This window comes from Trachypithecus francoisi, unplaced genomic scaffold (assembly GCF_009764315.1).
Source record: "Trachypithecus francoisi isolate TF-2019V2 unplaced genomic scaffold, Tfra_2.0 Lachesis_group21, whole genome shotgun sequence".
In the NCBI taxonomy this organism is placed as follows: domain Eukaryota; kingdom Metazoa; phylum Chordata; class Mammalia; order Primates; family Cercopithecidae; genus Trachypithecus; species Trachypithecus francoisi.
The window spans coordinates 58,007,732-58,032,210 of record NW_022681467.1 but is presented as its reverse complement, the minus strand read 5'-3'; the positions used below and the strand labels follow the sequence as shown (position 1 = coordinate 58,032,210).

Genomic DNA, 24,479 nt, shown 5'->3' with positions numbered 1-24,479 from the left:
GCTCATTCACTGGGTCTTGTTATCTCCACTGGACTGAGAAGGGAACACGGTAGAGGGAGTGAGACACTTGGTCCCCACCCTGAACACCCAGCCGGGCCACGGCCAGGCCTGTCCCCTGGAGGCCATGGCAGAACGATTTCCTGGCTCTGGGGAACATCATGGATCCACTGGGACCTACTGATTTTTTGCGAAGAAGCCATTTTTTTTTCTAAGGAACCAGACGATTACAAGAAAGAAAAAACGATCAGGTAGCCCTGTCTCTCCCGAGCCCTGTGTCCAGCACCCACTCCTGGGGAGGGGTGGTGGTTCCCACGCAGGCCTGCCTCGCCCCTCACAGGTTCATCAGGTCATTAAGGCCACATCCAGGGACTCCGCCTCTGTCTTGCCTGTGTGGCTACCCCCACGTCACATGCAGGAGCCTAGGGTCCTCTCTGACTGGCTCCTTTCAGAAGTGGAGACCCTGGCCTGGGGGTGGGGCTGTCCTGGCGGTAAGAATATGAACTATTTGAATAGCAGGCAAGGTTGGGCCTGCTGTGTGCCCTCCGCATGGCCTCTGCCTGGTGGTGCTGCTGGAGATGTCCCCAGATCCAGGACCCTCGGCAGTGGCAAAGCCCAAGAGGGATGTTTCCTGCAGAAGCCTAATGCCAACGGGTGTGCAGACTGCGGAAAAGTTTGCTTTTGTGTTCAGCTGACCTCACGCTGCCTTCTTCCAGCACAGACCGAGCAAGAGCACCAGGGGGGCAGTCCCAGGAGGGCTGGGGAGGATGCAGCCCAAACATTCCACGGAGCCTCCAGGGGCTCGCCAGAGGGCAGTGGGCTCCCGACGTCTTGACTTTCCTCTTTCGGGTTGTCGTAGATTCCAGGCCGTTGGATGCAACACTACAGAGACCCCATGTGCCCTTTATCGGCTTCCCCCACAGGGGAGCTTGGGTGAGCCACCCTCCAAGACCACAGCACACGCGCCATAGCCGCATGCGGGCTCCCGCTCTCCTGAGACCACAGCACACACGCCATAGCCGCATGCGGGCTCCCGCTCCCCTGCACTCGTGCGTGCTGTGTATGTTTCGTTTTATGTCATTTTTTTTTTTTTTTGAGACGGAGTCTCGCTCTATCGCCCAGGCTGGAGTGCAGTGGCCGGATCTCAGCTCACTGCAAGCTCCGCCTCCCGGGTTCACGCCATTCTCCTGCCTCAGCCTCTGGAGTAGCTGGGACTACAGGCGCCCGCCACCTTGCCCGGCTAGTTTTTTGTATTTTATAGTAGAGACGGAGTTTCGCCATGTTAGCCAGGATGGTCTCGATCTCCAGACCTCGTGATCCACCCGTCTCAGCCTCCCAAAGTGCTGGGATGACAGGCTTGAGCCACCGCGCCCGGCCTTATGTCATATTTTTTATCGTGGTGATAAACATGAAGTTGACCACTTGAGCTACCTGAAGTGTGTGGTTCAGTGGCTCTCCCCCTGCCGCGTGCCCATCACCACTCTCCACCTCCAGAGCTGGTCATCCTCCCAGCCTCAAACACTAAGCCAATAGGATTCTTTCCCATGTGCAGACTCGTGGCCCCACCACCACACACAGTCGGAGGACTCTGGCGCGGCCCTTTTCTGTCCATGGCTACCTCCACCCTGCCACCCTCCTCAGCCCCTGAGGACCACCAATCCATTCTCCTCGTTGTTGTTTCTGGAACACTCTGTAGAGGGAACCATCATGTGTGACCTCCCAGCACTGGCTCTCCCTGGCCTGACACCTGCGGTCCCCAGGCGGATGCCATGCTTGCAGAGCTGCCCCCGCCCCCGCCAAGTGCTGCTGCACCCCACGGCTCTGCCGCCTTTTTAGTGGCACCAGGACAGGTTCCTGGCCCGTGCGTTCACTGACGAGAAACTCCAGTTGCCTCAGCATGTCTGCCCTTCAGGGCTCCCTACTGGGGCCAGCGCCAACCTGGGCACTGGGCACAAACAAGTTCTCTGTTCTCCAGGAGCTCAGGACGGGCGGGAGGGTGGGGGATGGTGGCTAACACGAATAGCGTGGAAAGTGCGCATACAGAGGGTGGTGGGCCCAGCTGTGCAGAGCGGGTGTGGCTGCCTTTGGCTTTTTGATTAGAGGACATTTCACGGGATGTCTGGGCAGGGAACAGGGTCACAGGGATCAGCAACACTGGGGAGCAGCCTCAGCGTGGCCGAGACACAGGAAGGGCGGGTGGGGCTAGTGCTGTGGGCACCAGGGACTCCCAGTGAGGGGCCTGGCTCCGTGGCACAGCCACGTGGGAAGACTGAGGGGCCCGGGCACCAAGTAGGGGAGCCGTTAGCAGGCCACTGCCATTGTCCAGGGCAGGGGTGGAGGTGACAGGCATGGCGGGACCTGGGGTGGAGCCGAGGGCAGAGCCGCCGCACTGGCGAGGTGAGGAGGCCGAGGCCCTGCGGGAGACTGAACTCAGGATAGCATGTGCGCCGGGAAACACACACGACAGCAAGATGGAAAGGGGGGCCGGGCATGGAGGCTCACACCTGCAATCCCAGCACTGTGGGAGGCCGAGGCGGGCGAATCATCTGAGCTCAGGAGCTCGAGACCAGCCTGGCCAACATGGTGAAACCCTGTCTCTACTAAAAATACAAAAACTAGCCGGGTGTGGTGCTACGTGCCTGTAATCCCAGCTACTCAGGAGGCTGAGGCAGGAGAATTGCTTGAACCTGGGAGGTGGAGGTTGCAGTGAGTCAAAATTGCGTCACTGCACTCCAGCCTGTGTGACAGAGCAAGACTCTGCACCCCACCCACTGCCGTCAAAAAAAAAAGATGGAAAGGGACGTGGCTTGGGATCGAGCAACGTGCCCCCCATCCACATCCACAGAACCTCAGAATATCACTATTGGAAATGGGGTCTGTGCAGATGTAACTGAAGATCTCAAGATGGGGCCATCCTGGGTTTAGAGAGGCCCAGATCCCACAACTGGGTCCAGAAGATAAGAGGACACATACGGGGTGAAGTTACGTGAAGATGGGGCAGGGGCGGGAGCCTTGCCACTGCCAGCCAAGGACGGGGCAGGAACAACCTCCCTGGCCTTGAGAGGCCACACGTCCCACGTGCAGAATCCACTTAGGGTTTTTGTTTTGTTTTTTGTTTTTGAGACAGGGTCTCACTCTGTCGCCCAAGCTGGAGTGCAGTGGTGTGATCTTGGCTCGTGATCAGGGGTTCAAGCGATTCTCCTGCCTCAGCCTCCTGGGCAGCTGGGACTAAAGGTGTGGACCACCATCCCCAGCTAATTTCTATATGTTTTTTAGTAGAGATGGGTCCCACCATGTTGGCCAGGCTGGTCCCAAACTCCTGACCCCAGGTGATCACCCGCCTCGGCCTCCCACAGTGCTAGATGACAGGCGTAAGAAGTTGGCCCCATGCCCGGCCAACTTCTGTTAAGTCCCCTGGTTTGTGGCACTTGGTCCCAGCAGCCCCAGGAGACTGATAAGGAATAGATGAAACTTTATCTTCAAATGGATACACTACGTTTTCCCACAGTGCTGCCACGGAACCGGCTTCTACAGGGGATGCTCGGGGCAAACTCCTCCTTGCCCATGTCCAAGTGGAGGGTGGCAGGGCCCCAGGGCATCCAGACCCCACCCGGACAGCTGCAGGAGAACTGCTTGAACCCATGAGTCGCAGGTTGCAGTGAGTGGAGATCACGCCACTGCACTCCAGCCTGGGTGACAGAGTGAGACTCCCATCTCTCTCTTTCTCTCTCTCTCACATACACACACACACACACACACACAATTTCAGGCCGGGCGCAGTGGCTCACGCCTGTAATCCCAGCACTTTGGGAGGCCAACGTGGGTGGATCACCTGAGGTCAGGAGTTCGACACTAGCCTGGCCAACATGGTAAAGCCTCGTCTCTACTAAAAATACAAAAATTAGCTGGGTGTGGTCGTGCAGGCCTGTAATCCCACCTACTTGGGAGGCTGAGGCAGGAGAATCGCTTGAACCCAGGAGGCAGAGGTTGCAGTAAGCCGAGATCACGCCACTGCACTCCAGCCTGGGCAACAGAGTGAGGCTCTGTCTTAAAAATAATAATAGTTAGGTCGGGCGCTATGGCTCAAGCCTGTAATCCCAGCACTTTGGGAGGCCAAGAAGGGTGGATCACGAGGTCAGGAGATCGAGACCATCCTGGCTAACCCGGTGAAACCCTGTCTCTACTAAAAAATACAACAAACTAGCCGGGCGAGGTAGTGGGCGCCTGTAGTCCCAGATACTCGGGAGGCGGAGGCAGGAGAATGGCGTAAACCCGGGAGGCGGAGCTTGCAGTGAGCTGAGATCCGGCCACTGCACTCCAGCCTGAGTGACAGAGCGAGACTCCGTCTCAAAAAAAAAAAAAATAATACTAGTTTCAAACTAGGAGCAGCCTAAAGGCTCCTCGTGCTAACACCATCCTCTGTGCCCTGCCAGCACTTACTGACGCTATCTCTGGGTCAGGTGTTCTGAGGCTGCTGGGAATACACAAAGACCCTGTGTCCCAGGCAGCCCACACATGCTGACGGTGGGGGGTTGACCTTCACCCGCAGTCCCTTCTGTAACTAAGGACCGCACTGTCGGCCGCCTCAGGCATGGCTACTAAAGACCTGCACAGACGGCCACATAGTGTACACTCCAACTACAGGATCTGTCTGGAAGGCAGGTCCCTGTGGACAGAAGGTAGATGGGTGGGTGCCCGGAGGAGGGGGAAGAGGGGGTTGATGCTTACGGGGACTGGGTCGGTTTTTGGGGTGATTAAAATGTTCTGGAAATAGCAGTGACAGTTGCACAACCTTCTAAACATATGAACCACCACTGAATTATAGAAAGCGGTGAATTTTATGGTATATGAATCATATATCCCATTTGAAAAGCAGAGTGGCAAAAATTTGTTTCTAGGCAGGAAGCTCCTGGGGAAGCCAAGTGTAGCTTTACCATACCCAGGGAGAACAGCGTTGGAGAGAAAGCTGTCAGCTTCTAGAACGCGACGGCAAAAGCTGTGTGTGGGGCAGGGAGAAGTCTTGGGGCTTTCTGCAGCAAGGAAAGTTCTGGGCAACCTTCGTGGCGGTGACTCCCCCTCTGGAGCCTCAGCTTCAGCAAGGACAAGGGCTTGTCCCCAGAGCACCCAGAGTCAGGCCTAGATCAAGGTTTCAACCCACAGGGAGGCTGGGCTAGGGGCTCCGTGCAGAGGTTGAGCCACGAGGCATTTTGAGCAACCCCCTGCAAGAGCATAAAGATGAAAGCCAGGGATAATTAACGCTCTCAGGCCTGGGTTGACTCCACAAAATCCTTTGTGGTGGCCTGAAAGAAAAAGCAAATAGATGCAAAACCCATCTCTGGTTTCTAGGATAGAAGGACCTTTGAAATTATAAGACATTAAAATAAAGCTTCAGGTAAAAGGACTGTCATGTTCTAGCTGCAGATTTGATGTGAGATCAAAACGGAATTGCTCTTCTTGAAAGCCCAGGCGCTGGCCTACTGTGCAAGGTGCGCCCCACCCCAGCGTGCAGAGAAGCGGCCCAGGACCGTGGCTAATCTCACCTGAGGCTGCTGTCCCTCCTCGAAGGGCTGAGGGTCCCCCTCTGATCATCCTTCTCTGCTTTTTTGTCCTCTCCACTTTGTTGTTGTTGTTTTTTTTGAGACGGAGTCTCGCTCTGTCACCCAGGCTGGAGTGCAGTGGCGCGATCTCGGCTCACTGCAAGCTCCACCTCCTGGGTTCACGCCATTCTCCTGCCTCAGCCTCCCGAGTAGCTGGGAATACAGGCGCCGCCACCATGGCCGGCTAATTTTTTGTATTTTTAGTAGAGACGGGGTTTCACCGTGTTAGCCGGGATGGTCTCGATCTCCTGACCTCATGATCCATCCGCCTCGGCCTCCCAAAGTGCTGGGATTACAGGCGTGAGTCACTGCGCCCAGGATGCTCTGTTTTTTTCTCTTTTTTTTTTGAGACAGGGTCTCGCTGTGTCACCCAGGCTGGGGTGCAGTGGTGCAGTGGTGCAATCACAGCTCACTGCAGCCTCGACCTTGCAGGCTCACGCGATCCTCCCACGTCAGCCTCTGGAGTGTCCTCTCCACTTTCTTTCTTAGGGGTCCCTCAGGGACATGTCAGAGGTCAGAGACTACTTGGGGGGCGTCTATGGGACAGGCAGGCTGCCAGCAGCTGAGCTGTCCTTGCCCTGTGGCCCCTCTGCAGTCAGGGAGACACCTGGCATGGGCCTGGCTCGGATGCATCAATACCTGACCGCAAAGACTTAGACCATGGACAGAAAAGGTGATGCGGCGGCCTCGAGGGGCAAACGCAAGGCCCCCTTAGCTCCCGTCCCACCGAGGGATGCCCATCGTCTCCCTTCGGCTTGGCAACTGCCTGGTGCAGCACAAGGATTCTCTTTAAATCCCCAGCAAACAGAGCCGAGTGGAAATTCTGCCCCACATTTCTAGGCACATATCTCCTTCCACTCCTCACTACACCCTGCTCAGGCCACGGCTGCCTTCCGGGAATAACGCTGACAGTTCCATGGCCCACACCCCCTTTAGTTAACTTGCTGTGCACACGGCAGCCCAGCCAGAAACACACAGCCAGGTCGGATATTGGGTGCATTCAGTCGTGAAGCCTGAGGCTTCCTGGCTCCCACCGAGCGCAGTGCAGCGTTCTGAAGGACAGGAAGAAGCTGGCCTCACTGCTCTTCTCAGACGGCTGATGGAGAAAAGCACACAGCTGCCTGCGCTGCTCTGCCTGGACTTGCGTCCTCGGCCCCACCCCTTGGGCAAGAGTGAGCCTCGCTGAGTGAGACACTGGTGCCTGGGCTTGCTGTACCGTAGGGCTGCTGGACAACGGGCCAGACCCAACCCCAATGTGGATCCAGAGGTCTCTCTCCGTAGCAAGCCATGGAAGCATGATGGGCATTGTGCTGAGAACCGGGGTCTGCACCTCTGAGCTGGGGCTCTGACCGTGCGGTTCTGCTGAGCTCACCCAAGAGTCCATGCATGCACGGCGGAGACCCGAGTCAGCGGCAGGGCTACCCCGTCACGGGCAACCCAACCCCTCATTAGGGGTGTTAATCAGCACAAACGAGCCCACTGGCTAATCAGTCGGCACACGCTGACAGACGCAGGCAATACGGAGAGCAGGCGGGCTGGGGGCACAGAATGCTCCCCCACCTGAGGGCATCCCAGGCCAGCAGGCGGGGCCCCGGAGACCCAGAAGCACCACAATTCCCGTGTGTCCACGAGGCACTTTCTTTATGCATTCAAAGCCACCGCGTTCACACCCAGGTTTGCTCAGACGGAGGCCCAGAGGCGACCCCGCTCTGGCGCGGCTACCACCTGAGCGGCTGGCGGCCCTGGCCCAGCTCGGCCTCCACGTAGGCGTCATGCAGCACCTTCAGGTACAGCAGCAGCTGTTCCAGGTTTTCGCCAGTCAGCGCTGACAGCGCAATGACCTCCCGTCCCAAGTGATCCCGGAGCTGGGACAGATTGGCTCGGGCTTCAGGGAGGTCAATCTTATTTGCGATGATTGCGTGGGGCCTCTCAGACAGGCCTTCTTCATACATCTCCAGTTCATATTTTAAATCGTCAACTTGAGTCCACGGCTCACGCTGAGAAAGATCCACCACGAACAGGAGAAAGCGGCAGCGCTCGATGTGCCTGAGGAAGGCGGACCCCAGACCCCTGTTCTGGTGGGCGCCTCGTATGATGCCAGGGATGTCGGCCACTGCAGGGAAGACAGGGGCACACGAGGTGACCACTCGGCCCAGCCAGCACCAAGAGTGCCTTCCATCTCGAGTCTGGGAGGGAAGGCCTGGAGCCCACTGCGGAGGCTGGATTTCCTGAGTTCTAACACTTTCCTTTCAAGGACCACCTTGAACTGAAGCCATCTGATTTAGCACCTGGGTGATTCATTGGGCCAACTGACACCGGAGGAATTCAGGGCTTGGAGACGTTTGGGAGACTGGCATGGCGATGGGTCCATCTAGTAGGGAACATTTAATACCTTCTCTTTCTGCTTCAAATAGGATTCAAAAAAGAGGAAAATGGCTGCCTGTACTCTACTAATAATCTGATTACTGACAGAAATTATTGTAGAGTACTCTGCAGATAAAAAGTGCCGTCCAAATAACCTTACCAGCAGGCTACTATTTTTAATGGGTACATCGTCTTCTGGGAAAAAGGTTTATTCTCTCAAACGGCACAAGGAAAGCTTTTAAGTCACATGTGTGATGCTGCTGAGCTTCCGCAGATGCAAGACGGGCACAGACAGAGTGGGAAGAAATACTGTCCTCAGGGCTGGAACTCCTTTCTTTTTTTTTTGAGACGGAGTCTGGCTCTGTCGCCCAGGCTGGAGTGCAGTGGCGTGATCTCAGCTCACTGCAAGCTCCGCCTCCCGGGTTCACGCCATTCTCCTGCCTCAGCCTCCTAAGTAGCTGGGACTACAGGTGCCCGCCACCACGCCAGGCTAGTTTTTTGTATTTTTAGTAGAATATTTTTAGTAGAGACGAGGTTTCACCGTGTTAGCCAGGATGGTCTCGATCTCCTGACCTCGTGATCCACCCACCTTGGCCTCCCAAAGTGCTGGGATTACAGGCGTGAGCCACCGCGCCCGGTCAGCAATGCTACACTTTAAACAGAAAGCTAAATTTAAGAGTTACATCATTATTTTTCTGAATTATGTCATTTAAATGTAACCTTTGGGAGAATTCTGCAAGTTCTACCTGCTATTTGTTGGTGGCCTTCATAGTGGACGGTCCCGACGTGGGGCTTCAGGGTGGTGAACGGGTAGGAGGCCACGGCAGGTCTGGCGTTTGAAATGGCCCGGAGCAGTGAGGACTTCCCGGCATTGGGAAATCCCACCTGGGGGAAAGAGGGAAGTCAGCAGTGTACGGGTGGGAAAAAGGTGAGCCGCACAGCTGTTCTCTTCTAGGCCACTGGCAAATCCCCACCGAGAACAGTGGATTTTCTAGAGTTCGGTGTGTGCAGATGCTGTTGGCAGCGGGGACACCTACCATCCCGGCGTGGGCCACCGTCTTGAGCTCCAGGTGGAGAAGGCGCTGCTGTCCTGGCTGTCCAGGGGTACAGGTCACAGGGGCACGGTTGTCATTGGCCAGGAAGAAGTGGTTGCCTTTCCCTCCTGCCCCGCCCCGTGCGGCGATGTACTCGTCTCCCACGCAAGACAAGTCGGCCACGACTCTGCCTCCCTCCTTCACCAGCGTGCCCACGGGGACCTGGGAAACAGCAGGCACTCATCAGCTGAGCTCTATGAGCAGTGAGGACAGGTGGCCTTAACCCATTCCTGAAGCAAGTGCTAAGGAAAGAAGAGCGGACTGTGCCGGTGGCTGCCGGCCCCACTCACCTCTGCTAACAGCTCTGGAGTACAAGGAAAAGGTCCCAGAGCTCCAGAGGTTTCAAGGGGCTGGGTACACACCCTTCTGACTGCACAAAGTGCTTTTTCAAATAGTGTTTCTAAAACATTAGGGTGAACTGAAGCAACCGGAAAACAGCTAATCTAAGAGAAGAGTGAACTCAGTTCACAAAGGAGATGCAGGCCCGCTGGGTGCCAGTGGCCTCCCTCAGTCAGAGGGCGACTCGTGGGGCCAGAGGCAGAGGAAGTGTGCATGCCAGGGCCCCCTCTTGGTAAGAGAATCACTTCCTGAGTGTTTCACTAGACACGCACGTGGTGCGACCCTGCTACTAATGCCTGTCTGGGGTTCTTCGAGGGGCGGGGCTGCTTTTCCGCTGTCTGCCAGCCTCTGTTTCCACTGTGCTGCTTCCTGGCTGTGGGTGTCAAGTCACAGGGGCCCCGTGGGTCACACAGTGGCCCCCAGGAGCCGGATGGTCCAGAACAACAGGGACAGGGCCAGCTCTGGCAGTCTCGGCTCACCTGGACGTAGAGGACGGCGCCACTGCGCCCGAAGCAGTTTTTACTGCCGCCGTCTTCTCCACTGAAACCCTGGTACCGCGACAGGACTGACGACAGGGACTTGACTTGCTGGTCAACTAAAGCGAGAACAAGAATCTCAGTCCCTTTGTGTTACGGCAACCACGGCCTATTGCTGACGTCTCTGGGTCCAGTTTAAGAACCTTAAAAATATGTATGGAAGCGAGGAGTGAGGCTGCAGCAGAAGTTACAGAACCAGCAGTGTCATTTTTTAAAAGTGAAATTCTTATTTTCCTTCAAAAAGTGCTATCATTTCTGAAAATGTTTAAATTTCTCATTTTTTAAAGTAGTTATATTCTATGATTTTGTTGTGAACGCTTCGTTCCCAGCTTGCTCTGCGTCTGTGCTGAGTGAGTGTGAATAAAACCAGCAGCTGGCAGCAACACTGAGACCCCCACACAGGCCTCGTGCTTTCACGCGACCGGCACGTCAGGTTCCCTGACAGGAAACTCTGGGCTCCTGAAATTAAAAAACAAAACAAGGCCGGGCGCGGTGGTTCACGCCTGTAATCCCAGCACTTTGGGAGGCCGAGACGGGTGGATCACGAGGTCAGGAGATCGAGACCATCCTGACTAACACGGTGAAACCCCGTCTCTACTAAAAATACAAAAACTAGCCGGGCGTGGTGGCGGCGCCTGTAGTCCCAGCTACTCGGGAGGCTGAGGCAGGAGAATGGCGTAAACCCGGGAGGCGGAGCTTGCATTGAGTGGAGATCACACCACTGCACTCCAGCCTGGGCGACAGAGCAAGATTCCGTCTCAAAAAAAAAAAACAAACAGAAAAACACACGTTCAAAGTTGCTTTTTCTTTTTTTTTTTTTAGACAGAGTCTTGCTCTATCGGCCAGGCAGGAGTGCAGTGGCATGATCTTGGCTCACTGCAACATCCGTCTCCCAGGCTCAAGCAATTCTCCTGCCTCAGCCTCCTGAGCAGCTGGGATTACAGGTGCCCGCCACCACACCCAGCTAATTTGTTTTTTTGTATTTTTAGTAGAGACGGGGTTTCACCATGTTGGCCAGATTGGTCTCGAACTCCTGACCTCAGGCGATACCTCCACCTCGGCCTCCCAAAGTGCTGGGATTACAGCTATGAGCCACCGTGTCTGGCTGAATATCCATATAATTTATAAAAATGATATCCATACATCAGGGGTTTTTTTGTTTATTTTTTTGAGACAGGGTCTTCCTCTGTTGGCCAGGCTGGAGTGCCGTGGCATAATCAGAGCTCACTGTAGCCTCGACCTCCTAGGCTCAAGCCATCCTCCTGCTTCAGCCCCGAGTAGCTGGGACTATCAGTGTGTGCCACCACATCTGGTTATTATTATTATTTTTTAAGAGACAGGGTCTCACTATGTTGCCCAGCCTGGTCTCAAACGCCTAGGCTCAAGTGATCCCCCACCTTGGCCTCTCAAAGTGCTGGGATTACAGGCATAAGCCACTGTGCCTAACTGGGTTTTAAAATTTTTTACTTTTTTTTTTAGACAGGCTCTGTCACCCATGCTGGAATGCAGTGGTGTGATCACGACTCACTGCAGCCTTGAACTTCTAGGTTCCAGTAATCCTCCTGAGTAGCTGGGACCACAGGTGGACGCTATCACGTCTGGCTAATTTTTTCAAAAATTTTTTGTAGATCCACAAACCTTGAGACCAAAAAAAAAAAAAAAGACACGGTCTTGCTATATTGTCCAGGCTGGCCTTGAACTTACAGGCTCAAGTGATCCTCCTGCCTCAGCCTCTCCCTAGACCAGCCCGCACTGCCCCAGGGCACCTGCCTCTCAGAATGACGTGTCCGCCGTTGCCTCCGTCCCCTCCATCAGGGCCTCCAAACTCCTTGCGGGGCTCACTGTGGAAGCAGCTTGCCCCGGCGCCTCCGTTTCCTCCACAGACAAGCACTTTCCGACAGTCCACAAAATACCTTTTCTACAGAGAGCACAAGTATCCCACGTCATCTCAACACTCCGAGGTCCTTTCACGAGACCATACATCCATTTGAGATGTGCCTCTTCCATTTACGACAGCCTATTACAATTACAGGTTAATGACACTAATCCTGCTAATTGCTTCTAAAATCCAAAGAAAAAAAACAGTTCCCACAAGTCAGTAGCATTTGTAGACCAAGGTAAACCCACAATGCAGATGTAAGTATTCTGTGTGAACCTACACTTCAAAAATTCAGCATTTCTTATTCTGGGTGAGACTGATTTAAAACCAACAACAACAAAAATCAGCATTTTTAACCTAAAAAACCCACATCTTGTTTAGGAAATATTCCTTAAATAATGTGTTTTTCCATTAAAAAACAAAACAAAACAAAAAACCATTCCTGCAATCATAGATCTTTATTCTTAGAAAGTTCCAGTTTCCCAGGATGCGATAGGGAAACAGGGAGTTAGAGTCGTTCCTGGACAATTACCAGGCTTTCGACTCAGAAGAAAGAGTATTTTCTGGGGCCTGATGAAAACAGGGCTCATTTAAAAAATGTAGTGATGCAAACTGAGCCCCTTGCTGGAGGAAAAGTTTTTTGTTTTTTTTTTTTGGCAGAGTCTCGCTCTGTCGCCCAGGCTGGAGTGCAGTGGCGTGATCTCTCACTGCAAGCTCCGCCTCCTGGGTTCACGCCATTCTCCCACCTCAGGCTCCTGAGTAGCTGGGACTACAGGCGACTGCCACCACACCCGGCTAACTTTTTGTATTTTTAGTAGAGATGGGGTTTCATCATGTTAGCCAGGGGGGTCTCGATCTCCTGACTTCGTGATCCACCCGCCTCGGCCTCCCAAAGTGCTGGGATTACAGGCGTGAGCCACCGCGCCCGGCCGGGAAAGCTGTTCTTTAGGTCACTAAGGTAGGTACAATCTGGATAAAGAGAACCAACTAGGTTACTGTTCAACACACAACAGCTCCTACCACAAGAGGGTCAGCTCCTGTGGCCCAGGGTGCCGCAACCTCACCACACCCTAGGGAGGACGCCTGGCTTCTGCCCACGTGCACAGACAGATGCGCCCTGGCTCTGACACCACCCAGGGCTGCTGCCTCTGCACTCCCATCTAATACTCCTTAAATGCAGCTTTTTTTTTTTCTTTCAAAAGAAAATACACAAACATTTTAAGATTCTTTGGCACCACCATGTGGAAAAACCATGAACTGCTATTTCCAAATCTCAATGTGTAACGCCGTCATGTGCCAACGCAAGCAGAACCCACCAGTCAGGGAAGAAAGCCCCACTGGTGAGCACTACACGGAGGACAAAACCTCGACTCACTTTCTCTCCTGGGGATGAGACAAGGCTGTGCAGACATTCAGCTATTTGAGCACACATCCCACCAAAGCAGCTTTTCCACTGGAAGTGCCGTTTGTCCCAGGAATGCTTATCTGAAGCCCCTCCATTCAGGAGGAAATGAAGGGAGTCATCAAGGTGCATTTTCTTGAATTTATTAGAGATAATTCATGTTTTAAATAGGAGGTTTTGGTAAACAGAACAAGAAAAACTTGTAAGGCTTAAAGAACCATAAAATAGAGGGTCTATTGCCCCGACTTGTTTTATTTTTATTTATTTATTTATTTAAAAAAATTTTTTTTTTTTTAGTAGAGACAGGGTTTCACCATGTTGGCCAGGCTGGTCTCGAACTCCTGACCTCAAGTGATCCGCCTGCCTCAGCCTCCCAAAGTGCTGGGATAACAGGCATGAGCCACCACACCCAGCCCCCACATTTGTTTTAAGAAATAGCCACACATATTAAAGGATATATGTAACATACATGTAAGATACACAGGCTCATGGTAAAATGAGCACCCTGTATCACAGCTTTCCAAACACCCAGCGCCTCTCCCAGCCTGCTGGGATCTGCTGAGTGTGGGATTTCGCACACAGGCCTGCGTTTCACCCCATTATTTTCAAGAAGCTCCACGTGCCCCATCCCTAAGATCACAGAGATGAGATCAAGAGGAGGACCCAAAACCACACCCTGTGCCTTCTGAGGAGGAGACAGGCAAGCTGCTCTAACTCTAGAAGTCTCACCAGCTTTTTCTCAGAGAGCGGCTTCTTCCCCGGGAGTTCCCGATGCTTGGCGTGGTCCGCGTGGCCGACCGAGAGTAGCCTGGGAGAAGCCTGCTGTGGTAGTCGCCGGCTGGGCTTGAGGCCGGCCCATGTGGACAAAGCCCAATGCCCCACGTCCTCAAACACGGTCCTCAATCTTGCTGAGAAAAGCCTTGCAGCTGTCATGGCCCCTACAGAAGTAAGACTGGCAAAATGAGATACTTGGTTTAATCCTGGGCATGAAACAGAAACGGAAGAGGAGGGTCTCATGCAGCAGGTCTCCATGCATGTTTCTCAAACAAACCAGTAAACTGATGGATCTGACTCTCCTGGCCACTCACCCTCTCGGCCTTCAGTCACGTCTCGTCCTCTGACCCGTCAGCCTATCCGTGACTTGGGAGCAGGATTTCTGTACAAAGGATTTAAAACATTAAATCTTCCACAACACTGGACATATCCTCTTATGGAATAGCAAGTATCCACTCAACGAAAATATTAAAAAGGAAATCTGAAGTGCAAGTCAAAATTTCTTGAAAAACACCCATTTATTCAAATGTTATCAAGTGTGTTATCTTGTGTAATTTTCAAGTTGTTATATTGGAACACAAGAATATTAAACATGGAGCATAGCGGCTAAGCACCCAGGCTCTGGAAAGCAACTCTAAGGGAAGGCCACGCACCTGTGTGGCCTCAGCCTCCTCACTTGTAAGGACAGGGCTGGGTGAGGACGGGCTGAGCTGATCCACATGGCTGCACAACAGCAGCCCTGGCTGTGGCACTGATAGAATGAGAAGCATACACTTGGCCTCTGCTCCTGGCTCCTGACACACAGCTCTCAGAACACTGGTAATTTCCTGAGTGACAGCGGTGATAGGGGTGCCTGGCACAGAGCTCCTAAAACCCTTGGACGTCCTGGGTGACAGGACAGTCTTCTGTTCTAATGAGGCACCTCTTGGTGGGCTCCTGGATGGCCTTGGGAGGGGGCTGGTCATCATAAAGACCAAGCCATGATGAGAAGCCTGGGCCTTTCAGCCCCACCCCACCATCCAAAAAGGGGAGAGGGGCTGGAGGCTGAGTTCATAATTGATCATGTCTCCATGACGAGGCCTCCATGGAAATCCTTGAACGAGTGGCTTGGGAAAGCTTTCAGTTTGGTGAACTCATCCCTGTGCTGTGAGGGCAGCCACAGAACTCCCTGGGTACAAAGGCTCCTGTGCTCAGGACCCTCTGGGCCTCGCCCGTGCCCCTCCTCACCCAGCTGCCCACCTGTGCCCGCTGTGGCATCCTTTATAGTAAACTGGCAATGCAAACCAAGTGCCTTCCTGAGTTCTGTGAGCCACTCCCGCAAATCATCAAACCTGAAGGGGTCATAGGAACCCCCAATGTGTAGCAAGATGGACAGAAGTGTGGGTACCCCAGGGACCCACTACTTGCGGTCAACATCTGAAGTGGGGGGCAGGTTGGTGTGACTGAGCCCCTAACCCCGGGGTCCGTGATCACCACGGCAGGGTCAGAGTGAACTGAATCACAGGATGACTGGCTGGTGTCTGCAGAGGACTGGCCAATTGTTGGTGTGGAAAACCCACACATTTGGTGCCTGATGTGTGGTGTGGGTGGAAAAACCCCTGGGGTGACAGGGTCGGCACAGCTGCAGACTCTAAGTGCCAGCTACTGTCACTCTCAAAGCCTCATTTAAGCCGTCACTCACTCACTCCACCGCTCATGACAGCCAGCTACCTTGCAGGTGCCAAGGGCACAGTGAGGAAGTCACTGACCCTGCCCTCCAGGAGAGGACAGTCCCTCCCTTCACCATGAGCACAAATGCCCTCCTGCTTTCAGAGCTCCCCATTCTTCAGCAGGTCACACAGGAGGGACCTTACAAGGCGTTCCCCGTCCTGACTACGAGAGGTGTGTACTGAAGGGGATGGCTGAAAACTCAACACGAGGCCAGCGCGGGAGCACAACGAGGGGACACCGCCCGCCTCCTCCCTTGCAGTGCCTCGGACGCCTCCCTCTCCTGGGCCTCACTCCTCCAAAAAGGTGCCACCTCCTTTGGGGGGTCACTACCTCTGCGGAGTCCTTGGCCATTCTGCTTTAATTCTGAGGCACTCACAGAAAACCTGGAAGAAGAGCACAAAGAACTTCCTCCTGAATCACTTGAGTCAGTCGCCGACTGGACTTCCCTACACCCAGAACATTCCATGTGTGTTTCCCACAGACAATGGTGTCCCCTCCAGAACCAGGGTGCCATGGAGACTGGCCATGACCAACAGCCCCTCCCCATACCCTCCCACGTGGGCCCCAGTCCCAGCAGCGCCGCTCCCCTCAGGAGAGTCTACGTCCCAATCCCGGCTTCCTCAGCCTCTCCTGACTCCCAGGCCGGCCCTGACACAGGAGGCGGCAGGCCAGCTGTAAGCAGGACGTCCTCGTTCCCAGTTCAGCACTCTGGGCTCATTCTAATTTTCTCTTGTGGTCCTGGTAACTCCATTCTCCGACTGTAAGAAACTGAGCCTCCATGCTCTTTAAGATACTTATGGAGCTGCTCTACCCCTACTGGGACCTGCCCACAGTTCCACCTCCCCGCCTGCTCCCAGAGCTCCCCATTCTTCGACGCGTCTCTGTTCCCCGACTGGCTGAGTTCCCATGCTGGCCCACCTGTCCATGGGACACCCTCCCCTTGATATCCTTCCTGTAAATATATTTTAAAGGACCGCTGATTTTGAGATGGTTTTAGATTTGTGGACAAGTGCAAAGGCAGCCCCACGGACTTCCTCCCAGTGTCCCCCACAGCCGCGCCTGTGTGGCCTCCACTGGTGCACTGCTACTAACTGAGCTCCAGGTGAGGCTCAGGGCTCAGCAGTTTCCCAAGAGTGTCCTTCTGTTCCAGGGTCCAGGCCAGGATCCACCCTGCTTTTAACCATTATGTAGGGATATTTTTAAGTGCTTGAAGAAAAGAGGCATCGATGCATTCTATATGCAGGGAAAATATCTTTCAGAAAGGAAGGTGCAATAAAGATTCTCAGATGGCAGAAAACGAACACAGTTTGTCACTAATATACCTGCTGTATGAGGAACGCTCAAGAAAGTTCCTCGGGTTGAAGGAAAATGATACCAGAGGGAAGCCTGGATCTTGAGGAGGGAAGGGAGAGCAACAGAAATGGTAAATATAAAATGCTATCGTTTTCCTCTTAGGAGTTCTTAAATATGTAAGACTGTAGACAAAAAAATATTGTGTAGTGGGCTTCCAACACGCATAGAGGTAATACACATGAAAGGCAACAGAAAGGTCAGGAGGGGATTCAAGAGACCCAGACGACTGCAAGGTCCCCACGTTTCTGTGAGGGGCACAGTATGAACTCTGAGCAGACAGTGAAGGCTAAGAGGTGCGCAGACTGGAACCTCCAGGGCAATGCCTAAGACACAACACAAAGACACAGATCCGAGAAGCCAACAGATAAATGAAATGCTCAGAACGTGCCCAACAATTCAGAAGAAAAAGAACAAACAACAAAAAACAGAGGGGACAAACAGGAAAGCAATAATAAAAGTGCATCTAAATCTAACCATATACATCATTTTATTAAATGTTCATGTGTACAAATTCTAATTAAAAGGCAGAGGCTGACAAAGTAGAAAAAAAAGAGCCAGCTGGGCACAGCGGTTCCTGGCTGTAATCCCAGAACTGTGGGAGGCCAAGGCGGGAAGAACTCTTGAAGTCATGAGTTCGAGACCAGCCTGGGCAAAATAGCAAGACCTCTGTCTCTACTGAAGGAATCAGCTGGGCATGGTGGCGCACCCCTGTAGACCTAGCTCCTTGGGAGGCTGAGGCGGGAGGATCACTTGAGCCCAAGAATTCAAAGCTGCTGTGAGCTGTGAATACACCACCACACTCCAGCCTGAGCAATAATAAGAGAACGAGACCCTTTTTTTTTTTTTTCTCACTCTGTCACCCAAGCTGGAGTGCAGTGACGTAATCACAGCTCATTACAGCCTTGACTTCCTGTACTAAAGAGATCCTCCTGCCTCAGCCTCCCGAGTAGCTGGGGCTACAGGTAAGTGCCACTGTGCCTAACTTCTAAAATTTTTTTGCAGAGACGGGGTCTCCCAGTTACCCAGCCTGGTCTCAAGCGATCCTCCTGTCTTGGCCTCCCAAAGTGCTGAGATTACAAGCATGAGATTACAAGCACCACACCTGGCCTGAGACCCTATGTCTAAAAATAGAAAAACAGTAAAGATACAAAATCTGAACAATACTATCAAAATATTTATCTAGTTGACATTTATATAACAGTACATCCAACAACTGTAAAATATACACTATTTTCAGGTACAGGTGGAATATTCACCAAAACTGACCATAAGATGTGTCACAAAGAAGTCTCAATACATTTAAGAGAAATCATATACAGTCAGCCCTCCGTATTTGTGGAGTCAACAAACCTCAGATCAAAAATATCCGGAAAACAAACAAAACAGTAACAATACAATTTTTTTACATTTAAAAAATAAAGTATAACAGCTATTTACATAGCATTTACATTGTATTGTACTATAAATAATCTAGAGATTATTTAAAGTATACAGAAAGGCTGGGTGCAGTGGCTCATACCTGTAATCCCAGCAGTTTGGGAGGCCCAAGGCGGGAGGATAACTTGGATAACTTGAGGCCAGGAATTCGAGAACAGCCTGGGCAAAATAGTGAGACCTTGTGTCCACCAAAAAAAAAAAAAAAAAAAAAAAGAAAATTAGCTCATTAGCTGGACATGGTGGTGCATGCCTATAATACCAGCTACTTAGGAGGCTAAGTGGGAGGGTCACTTAAGCCCGAGAGTTGGAGGCTGCAGTGAACTGTGATTACACCACTGCAGTCCAGCATGGGTGACAGAGCTCCTGTGGCTTTGGAGGGGGTGGGAAGTATATGAATGCCAACCATAGGGAATATTCTCAGAATTAAATTGGAAGTCAATAGCTAGAAAATATCTAGGAAACCTGCAAATTAAACAAGCTTCTTCTAAATAATCCACAGGTCAGAGAAGAAATCAAAAGAGAAACCGGAAAATGTTTTGAACTGAATGATAATGAAAATGCAAAATACCAGAATTTTCTTTTTTTTTTGAGACAGAGTCTCGCTCTGTCACCCAGGCTTGAGTGCAGTGCCGCAATCTCAGCTCACTGCAAGTTCCGCCTCCCAGGTTCACGCCATTCTCCTGCCTCAGCCTCCCGAGTAGCTGGGCCTGCAGGCGCCCGCCACCACGAAATACCAGAATTTAAGAGATGCAGCTAAAGCAATGTTTAGAAGGAAACTTACAGTTCTAATGGTTACCTTGGTAAAGCAGAAAGATCTAAAATCAGTGACCTAAGGCTCCAAATCAAGAAACCAGAAAGAACAAAGTAAGCATGGAGTAGAAGGAGGAGAATCATACAAAGCAGAAAAAAACAAAGAGACAACAATAAGACGTAACGGAAAAAACAGACTCACTGAAAAGACAAGCTAACACACCTCTAGCCAGCCTGATCCAGAAAATGAGAGAGCACGAATCTCCACTGTCAGGAATGTTCAACGAGGGTCTCAGCACACACCTTACAGACAGCAGAAGGGCAAGAGAATGCTAGAAACAACCTTACGCCAGCAAATTCAGGAACAAATTCAACTTACATGAAATGGACACATTTCTTGAACAAGGCAACTTATTAAAGAAACACAAGAATAAATCTAAAACAGCCCTGTATCTACTCAAGAAGTTAAATTTGTTATAAAAGAACACTCCTCAAAGGAAAACTCTAGCTCGGCTTGTTTTCCTGGTAAATTCCATGTAACATTCCAGGAAGAAACAATGCCAACCTTACACAAGCTTTTTTGGAAAACAGAGGAAGTCAGATCACTATCCAACTCATCCTATGAGGCTAGTACCAAAAACTGACACTGTGAAAAAATAAAATTATAGACCACACCCCTCATGAACATAGATGCAAATAACTCTTAACAAAATATCACCCCATTGAATCCAGCAGTTCAGAAAGGATCACACATCAAGACCTAGTAGTGGTCATCTCAACACAAGGCCACATCAAGCAGTCAAAACTCAGCCCAGGCACTTCTCTGTATCAACAGGTGGTACCACCGTCTCAATACCCACTCATGAGGAGGAAAACAAAACATCTCAGCAAACTGGGAACAGACGGGAACATCTTCGCCCTGATAAGGGCGCTACGTGGGGCCTATAGCTAATCACACTTAATGAAGAAAGACTGAACGGTTACCTCCCACGATGGAGAAAAAGGGCCCCCACATGCACCATTCCTATGCAACAATGTCCTTTCACACACTGAAATAAAGGGAAAAAAAAAGAAAGGAAAAAAGGAAGAAATAAAACTGTCCCTGTTTACAGAAGAGAGGACAGAGTTCCATAGAGAATCCCAGGGAAGGCCGGGCGCCGTGGCTCACGCCTGTAATCCCAGCACTTTGGGAGGCCGAGGTGGGCAGATCATTTGAGATCAGGAGTTCGAGACCAGCCTAGCCAACATGGTGAAACCCCATCTCTACCAAAAATATAAAAATTAGCCGGGTGTGATGGCGGGCGCCTGTAGTCCTGGCTACTCGGTAGGCTGAGACATGAGAATCGCTTGAACCTGGGAGGCGGAGGTTGCACTGAGCTGAGATCACGTCACTGCACTCCAGCCTGGGTAACAGAGCGAGACTCCATCTCAAAAAAAAAAAAAAAAAAAAAAAAAAGCCCCAGGAAGTCTACAAGAAGGCAATAAGGTAACTGAGCAAGATGGCAGGTTATCAGGCTAATATAAAAAAATCAATTGTATCTTTTTTTTTTTTTTTTTTTAGACGGAGTCTCGCTCTGTCACCCAGGCTGGAGTGCAGTGGCCGGATCTCAGCTCACTGCAAGCTCCGCCTCCCGGGTTCACGCCATTCTCCTGCCTCAGCCTCCCGGGTAGCTGGGACTACAGGCGCCGCCACCTCGCCTGGCTAGTTTTTGTAGTTTTTAGTAGAGACGGGGTTTCACCGTGTTAGCCAGGATGGTCTCGATCTCCTGTCCTCGTGATTCACCCGTCTCGGCCTCCCAAAGTGCTGGGATTACAGGCTTGAGCCACCGCGCCTGGCATCAATTGTATTCTTAAATACCAGCTGCAAACAACTGTCAATTAAAATTAAGAAAAAAACCCCATTTATGGCAGTGCCAAATACAAAAAGTACCTGAAAATAATTTAACAATAAACCTTCAAGACCTCTACCTCACTACTTGCAAAATACTGTTCTAAGTATTTTTCAGGGATTAACTCATTCAGTCCTTGTAAAACTGTGAAGTCTTTCATCATCTTCATTTTAAAGTTGCGGAAACTGAGGCAGACAGGTGAAAAGACTTAACCCAGAGCTATCAGATGGGAAGGGTCAGGGGTGGGGCATAAAAACAGGCCCGGGAAAAACGACTCGGGCTCATCAACACAAGCACAGTCACAGCTCAGCCTGCTGGAACGTTACACCATCCAGCCCGGATATTCTGGAAACCAGACTTCCTGACGCCGGTGACACGGAACCTGAAGATCAACCGCAGAGAAGGCTGCAAAGCCAACCAGAGACCTGAACTCAGACTCTTGCCTAATTTGCTTCCTCCTGTTTGCCCTTTCAATTTCTCTTTGGAGGTCCGCTGAGTGCTGTGGCTCTCCCTTGCTGGATGAACAAATTCCACTGTTTCACGCCGCTCTTTGGTGTCTTTATCTTCCTTCCAACAAGGCTGTCCTTGACCTGTCCAGTACAGTCCCCACTGGCCAAAGTGGCCATTTGGCTAAAATTAACTAAAATGTAAAAACTCAGTCCCTCAGGCAACATCTAAGTGCTCATGGTCACATTGCGAGTGGGTACCATATGGGACAGCACAGATTAGAACACTGCCCTCATCACAGAAAGTTTTTTTGAGACAGGAGTCTCACTCTGTCACCCAGGTTGGAGTGCAATGGCATGATCTCACCTCACTGCAACCTTCGCCTCCTGGGTTCAAGCAATTTTCGTGCCTCAGCCTCCCAAGAAGCTGGGATTACAGGCACCCATCACCACGCCCAGCTAATTTGTGTGTGTGTGTGTGTGTGTGTGTATATATATATATATATTTTTTTTTTTTTTGGAGACGGAGTCTCGCTCTGTCACCCAGGCTGGAGTACAGTGGTGTGATCTCTGATCACTGCAACCTCCCCCGCCCGGGTTCAAGGGATTCTCCTGCATCAACCTCCGGAGTAGGTGGGATTACAGCCAGCCATGTGCCACCACGCCTGGCAAATTTTTGTGTTTTTAGTAGAGACAGGGTTTCACCATGTTGGCCAGGCTGGTCTTGAACTCCTGATCTCGTGATCCGCCCACCTCGGCCTCCCAAAGTGCTGGGATTACAGGCGTGAGCCACCGCGCCTGGCATTTTTTTTTTTTTGAGGCAGAGTTTCACTCTTGTAGCCCAGGTTGGAGAGCAATGGTGGGATCTCGGTTCACTGTAACCTCCGTCTCGTGGGTTCAAGTGATCCACCCGCCTCAGCCTCCCGAGTATCCACCCCCACGCACCTACCACCACACCCAGCTCATTTTGTATTTTTAACAGAGGCAGGGTTTCACCATGTTGGCCAGGCTGGTCTCGAACTCCCGACCTCAGGTGATCCACCTGCCTCGGCCTCCCAAAGTGCTGGGATCACAGGCGTGAGCCACCATGCCCGACCAATATATCCACTTTGAAATGTATTCCTAACAATAATACCCTGTGAGGGGTAATACTGCATGCCGAGCTATCTTCCACTTGCTTTTCCAGACCAGCTTTCCACCCTGCCCTGTGCTGTGTGTCAGGAGCCTGAGCCTGCCCCTTAGGAAAACCTACTGGGACCTGGCTGTCTACCAGAGACCGGAGGCAGGAGCAGGAGGCTGGGACACAGACCTCCTTGCCCACTCCGATTGAGGCTTACACCTCCAGTCCAAGAAGCCCTCCCCAGTGCCTCTTCCCTCTCCTGGTACTGCTGTCTTCTCTGATCTTTCGGCGTCCAGGAGTAGAAGCTCCACTGACACAGTTCCAGGATAAAGGACCAACCGCCATTTTTAACCTATACTCTCTTTGCAAACGGTCCCTTTATAAACCCTCCTCAAATCCTCCTGTGAGCATGAACACGATTTTTTTTTTTTTTTTTTTTTTAATGTATTTGAGAAAGAGTCTCGCGCTGTTGCCTAGGCTGGAGCATAGTGGTGCAGTCTCGGCTCACTGCAACCTCCACCTCCCAGGTTCAAGCGATTCTCCTGCCTCGGTTTCCCAAGTTGCTGGGATTACAGGTGCCTGCCACCACGCCCGGCTACTTTTTTGTATTTTTAGTAGATATGGGGTTTCACCATGTTGGCCAGGCTGGTCTTGAACTCCTGACCTCATGATCTGCTCGACTCGGCCTCCCAAAGTTCTGGGATTACAGGTGTGAGCCACCGCACTCAGCAGAAACCTGATTCTTGACTTTACATTTTTTATGCCCATCTAAAGCAGCGGAGGCTGAGACTCAGAGAGGTTAAATCACTTGCCCAAAGTCACACAGTATCCTCTGGCCTCCCTGGCATGTTGCTGACACCCGCATTTTACCACAGGAATCTTCCCACTGAGGTTCGCGTACACATAGACTTCCCAAGGGACTAAGGCCAGGCTAATTTCAAAGGAATCCATTTTCTCAAGTTTTGCTACGTTCTCTCTGCTAAAACAGAACTGTCTGAGGACGAACTTGCGTTTAAAACAATATGAGTTATCCTTTCCTATTTTTTTAAAATGGGTCCACCCCTTTACAAAAGAAAGGTATTTCTCCAGCGACATTGCCCAACAACTCCTCTGATTCCCATCTACAGGTCTGCGCGAACGCCATTCCTCGGTCTCTACAGCTATGAGAACGTAAACGGGAACAGACGGATAACTGGCGCTCACAGGGCAAAAGCCACACACGGAGAGTGAACTATCTGGCAATGCGTCTCCTCGAGGAGCGTTTACAATACAAAACTTTATTTTTATCATCCAAATGTGCATATATTTATGTTGTTTTGTGCAACTGTACACTACCAATCATCACTTTAAAATTCCAGAAGAAAATGTTTAATACTTAGAGCCCTAAGTATTAGGCAAATACTTAGGCAAATTCCTAAACAACTTGACTCGGAACTCACACGCGGCACCCATTCCTGTGACAGAACCACGCGGGTGGCTGACAAGACTTCCGACCCCCAAACGCGGCTCTGCGGAGAGTGGGGCAAGACTGGGGAGCAAGGCGCCGCTCCCCACCGCGGTTCGCAGCCCGGCAGCCCTCCAGGCCTCTCAGCTCCTAGGCCGGGGCCTCTCCCGCTCCCAGCGTCCCCGGTACCCGGCGGCCAAACCCGAGGCCCCTCCTCGCACCCGGGCCGCGACCACCCCCGGGGACCAAGCTCCCCACTCCCGCACTCACCGGCTCCGGAGAGCACGTCACTTCCGGGGCGTCGCAAGCGGCCGACCACTTCCGGGGCCTCTCGGCTTGGGCAGCCCC

At 51.9% G+C, this 24,479-nt stretch overlaps 1 protein-coding gene across 8 annotated transcripts; it reads right to left on the bottom strand.

Annotated features, from left to right (window-relative positions):
- Positions 1-4,816: 4,816 nt before the first annotated feature.
- Positions 4,817-24,473, bottom strand: MTG2 (mitochondrial ribosome associated GTPase 2). 8 transcript variants are annotated; one of them, XM_033186960.1, is made up of 10 exons: positions 18,565-18,615; positions 17,015-17,084; positions 14,297-14,364; positions 13,938-14,160; positions 13,182-13,343; positions 11,698-11,845; positions 9,871-9,986; positions 8,996-9,214; positions 8,705-8,843; positions 4,817-7,707 (listed from the first exon to the last, which is right to left on the bottom strand). In XM_033186960.1, exons 4-10 carry the CDS (start codon positions 14,139-14,141, stop codon positions 7,313-7,315), a joined length of 1,383 nt encoding a protein of 460 aa, XP_033042851.1. In that variant the 5' UTR covers positions 14,142-14,160; positions 14,297-14,364; positions 17,015-17,084; positions 18,565-18,615; the 3' UTR covers positions 4,817-7,312. The 8 variants fall into 8 exon arrangements, with proteins under 8 accessions (XP_033042851.1, XP_033042850.1, XP_033042852.1 ...); XM_033186959.1 differs by lacking the exons at positions 17,015-17,084; positions 18,565-18,615 and adding an exon at positions 24,402-24,437; XM_033186961.1 differs by lacking the exons at positions 17,015-17,084; positions 18,565-18,615 and adding an exon at positions 24,402-24,417 and having other exon boundaries at positions 13,938-14,146.
- Positions 24,474-24,479: the final 6 nt, after the last annotated feature.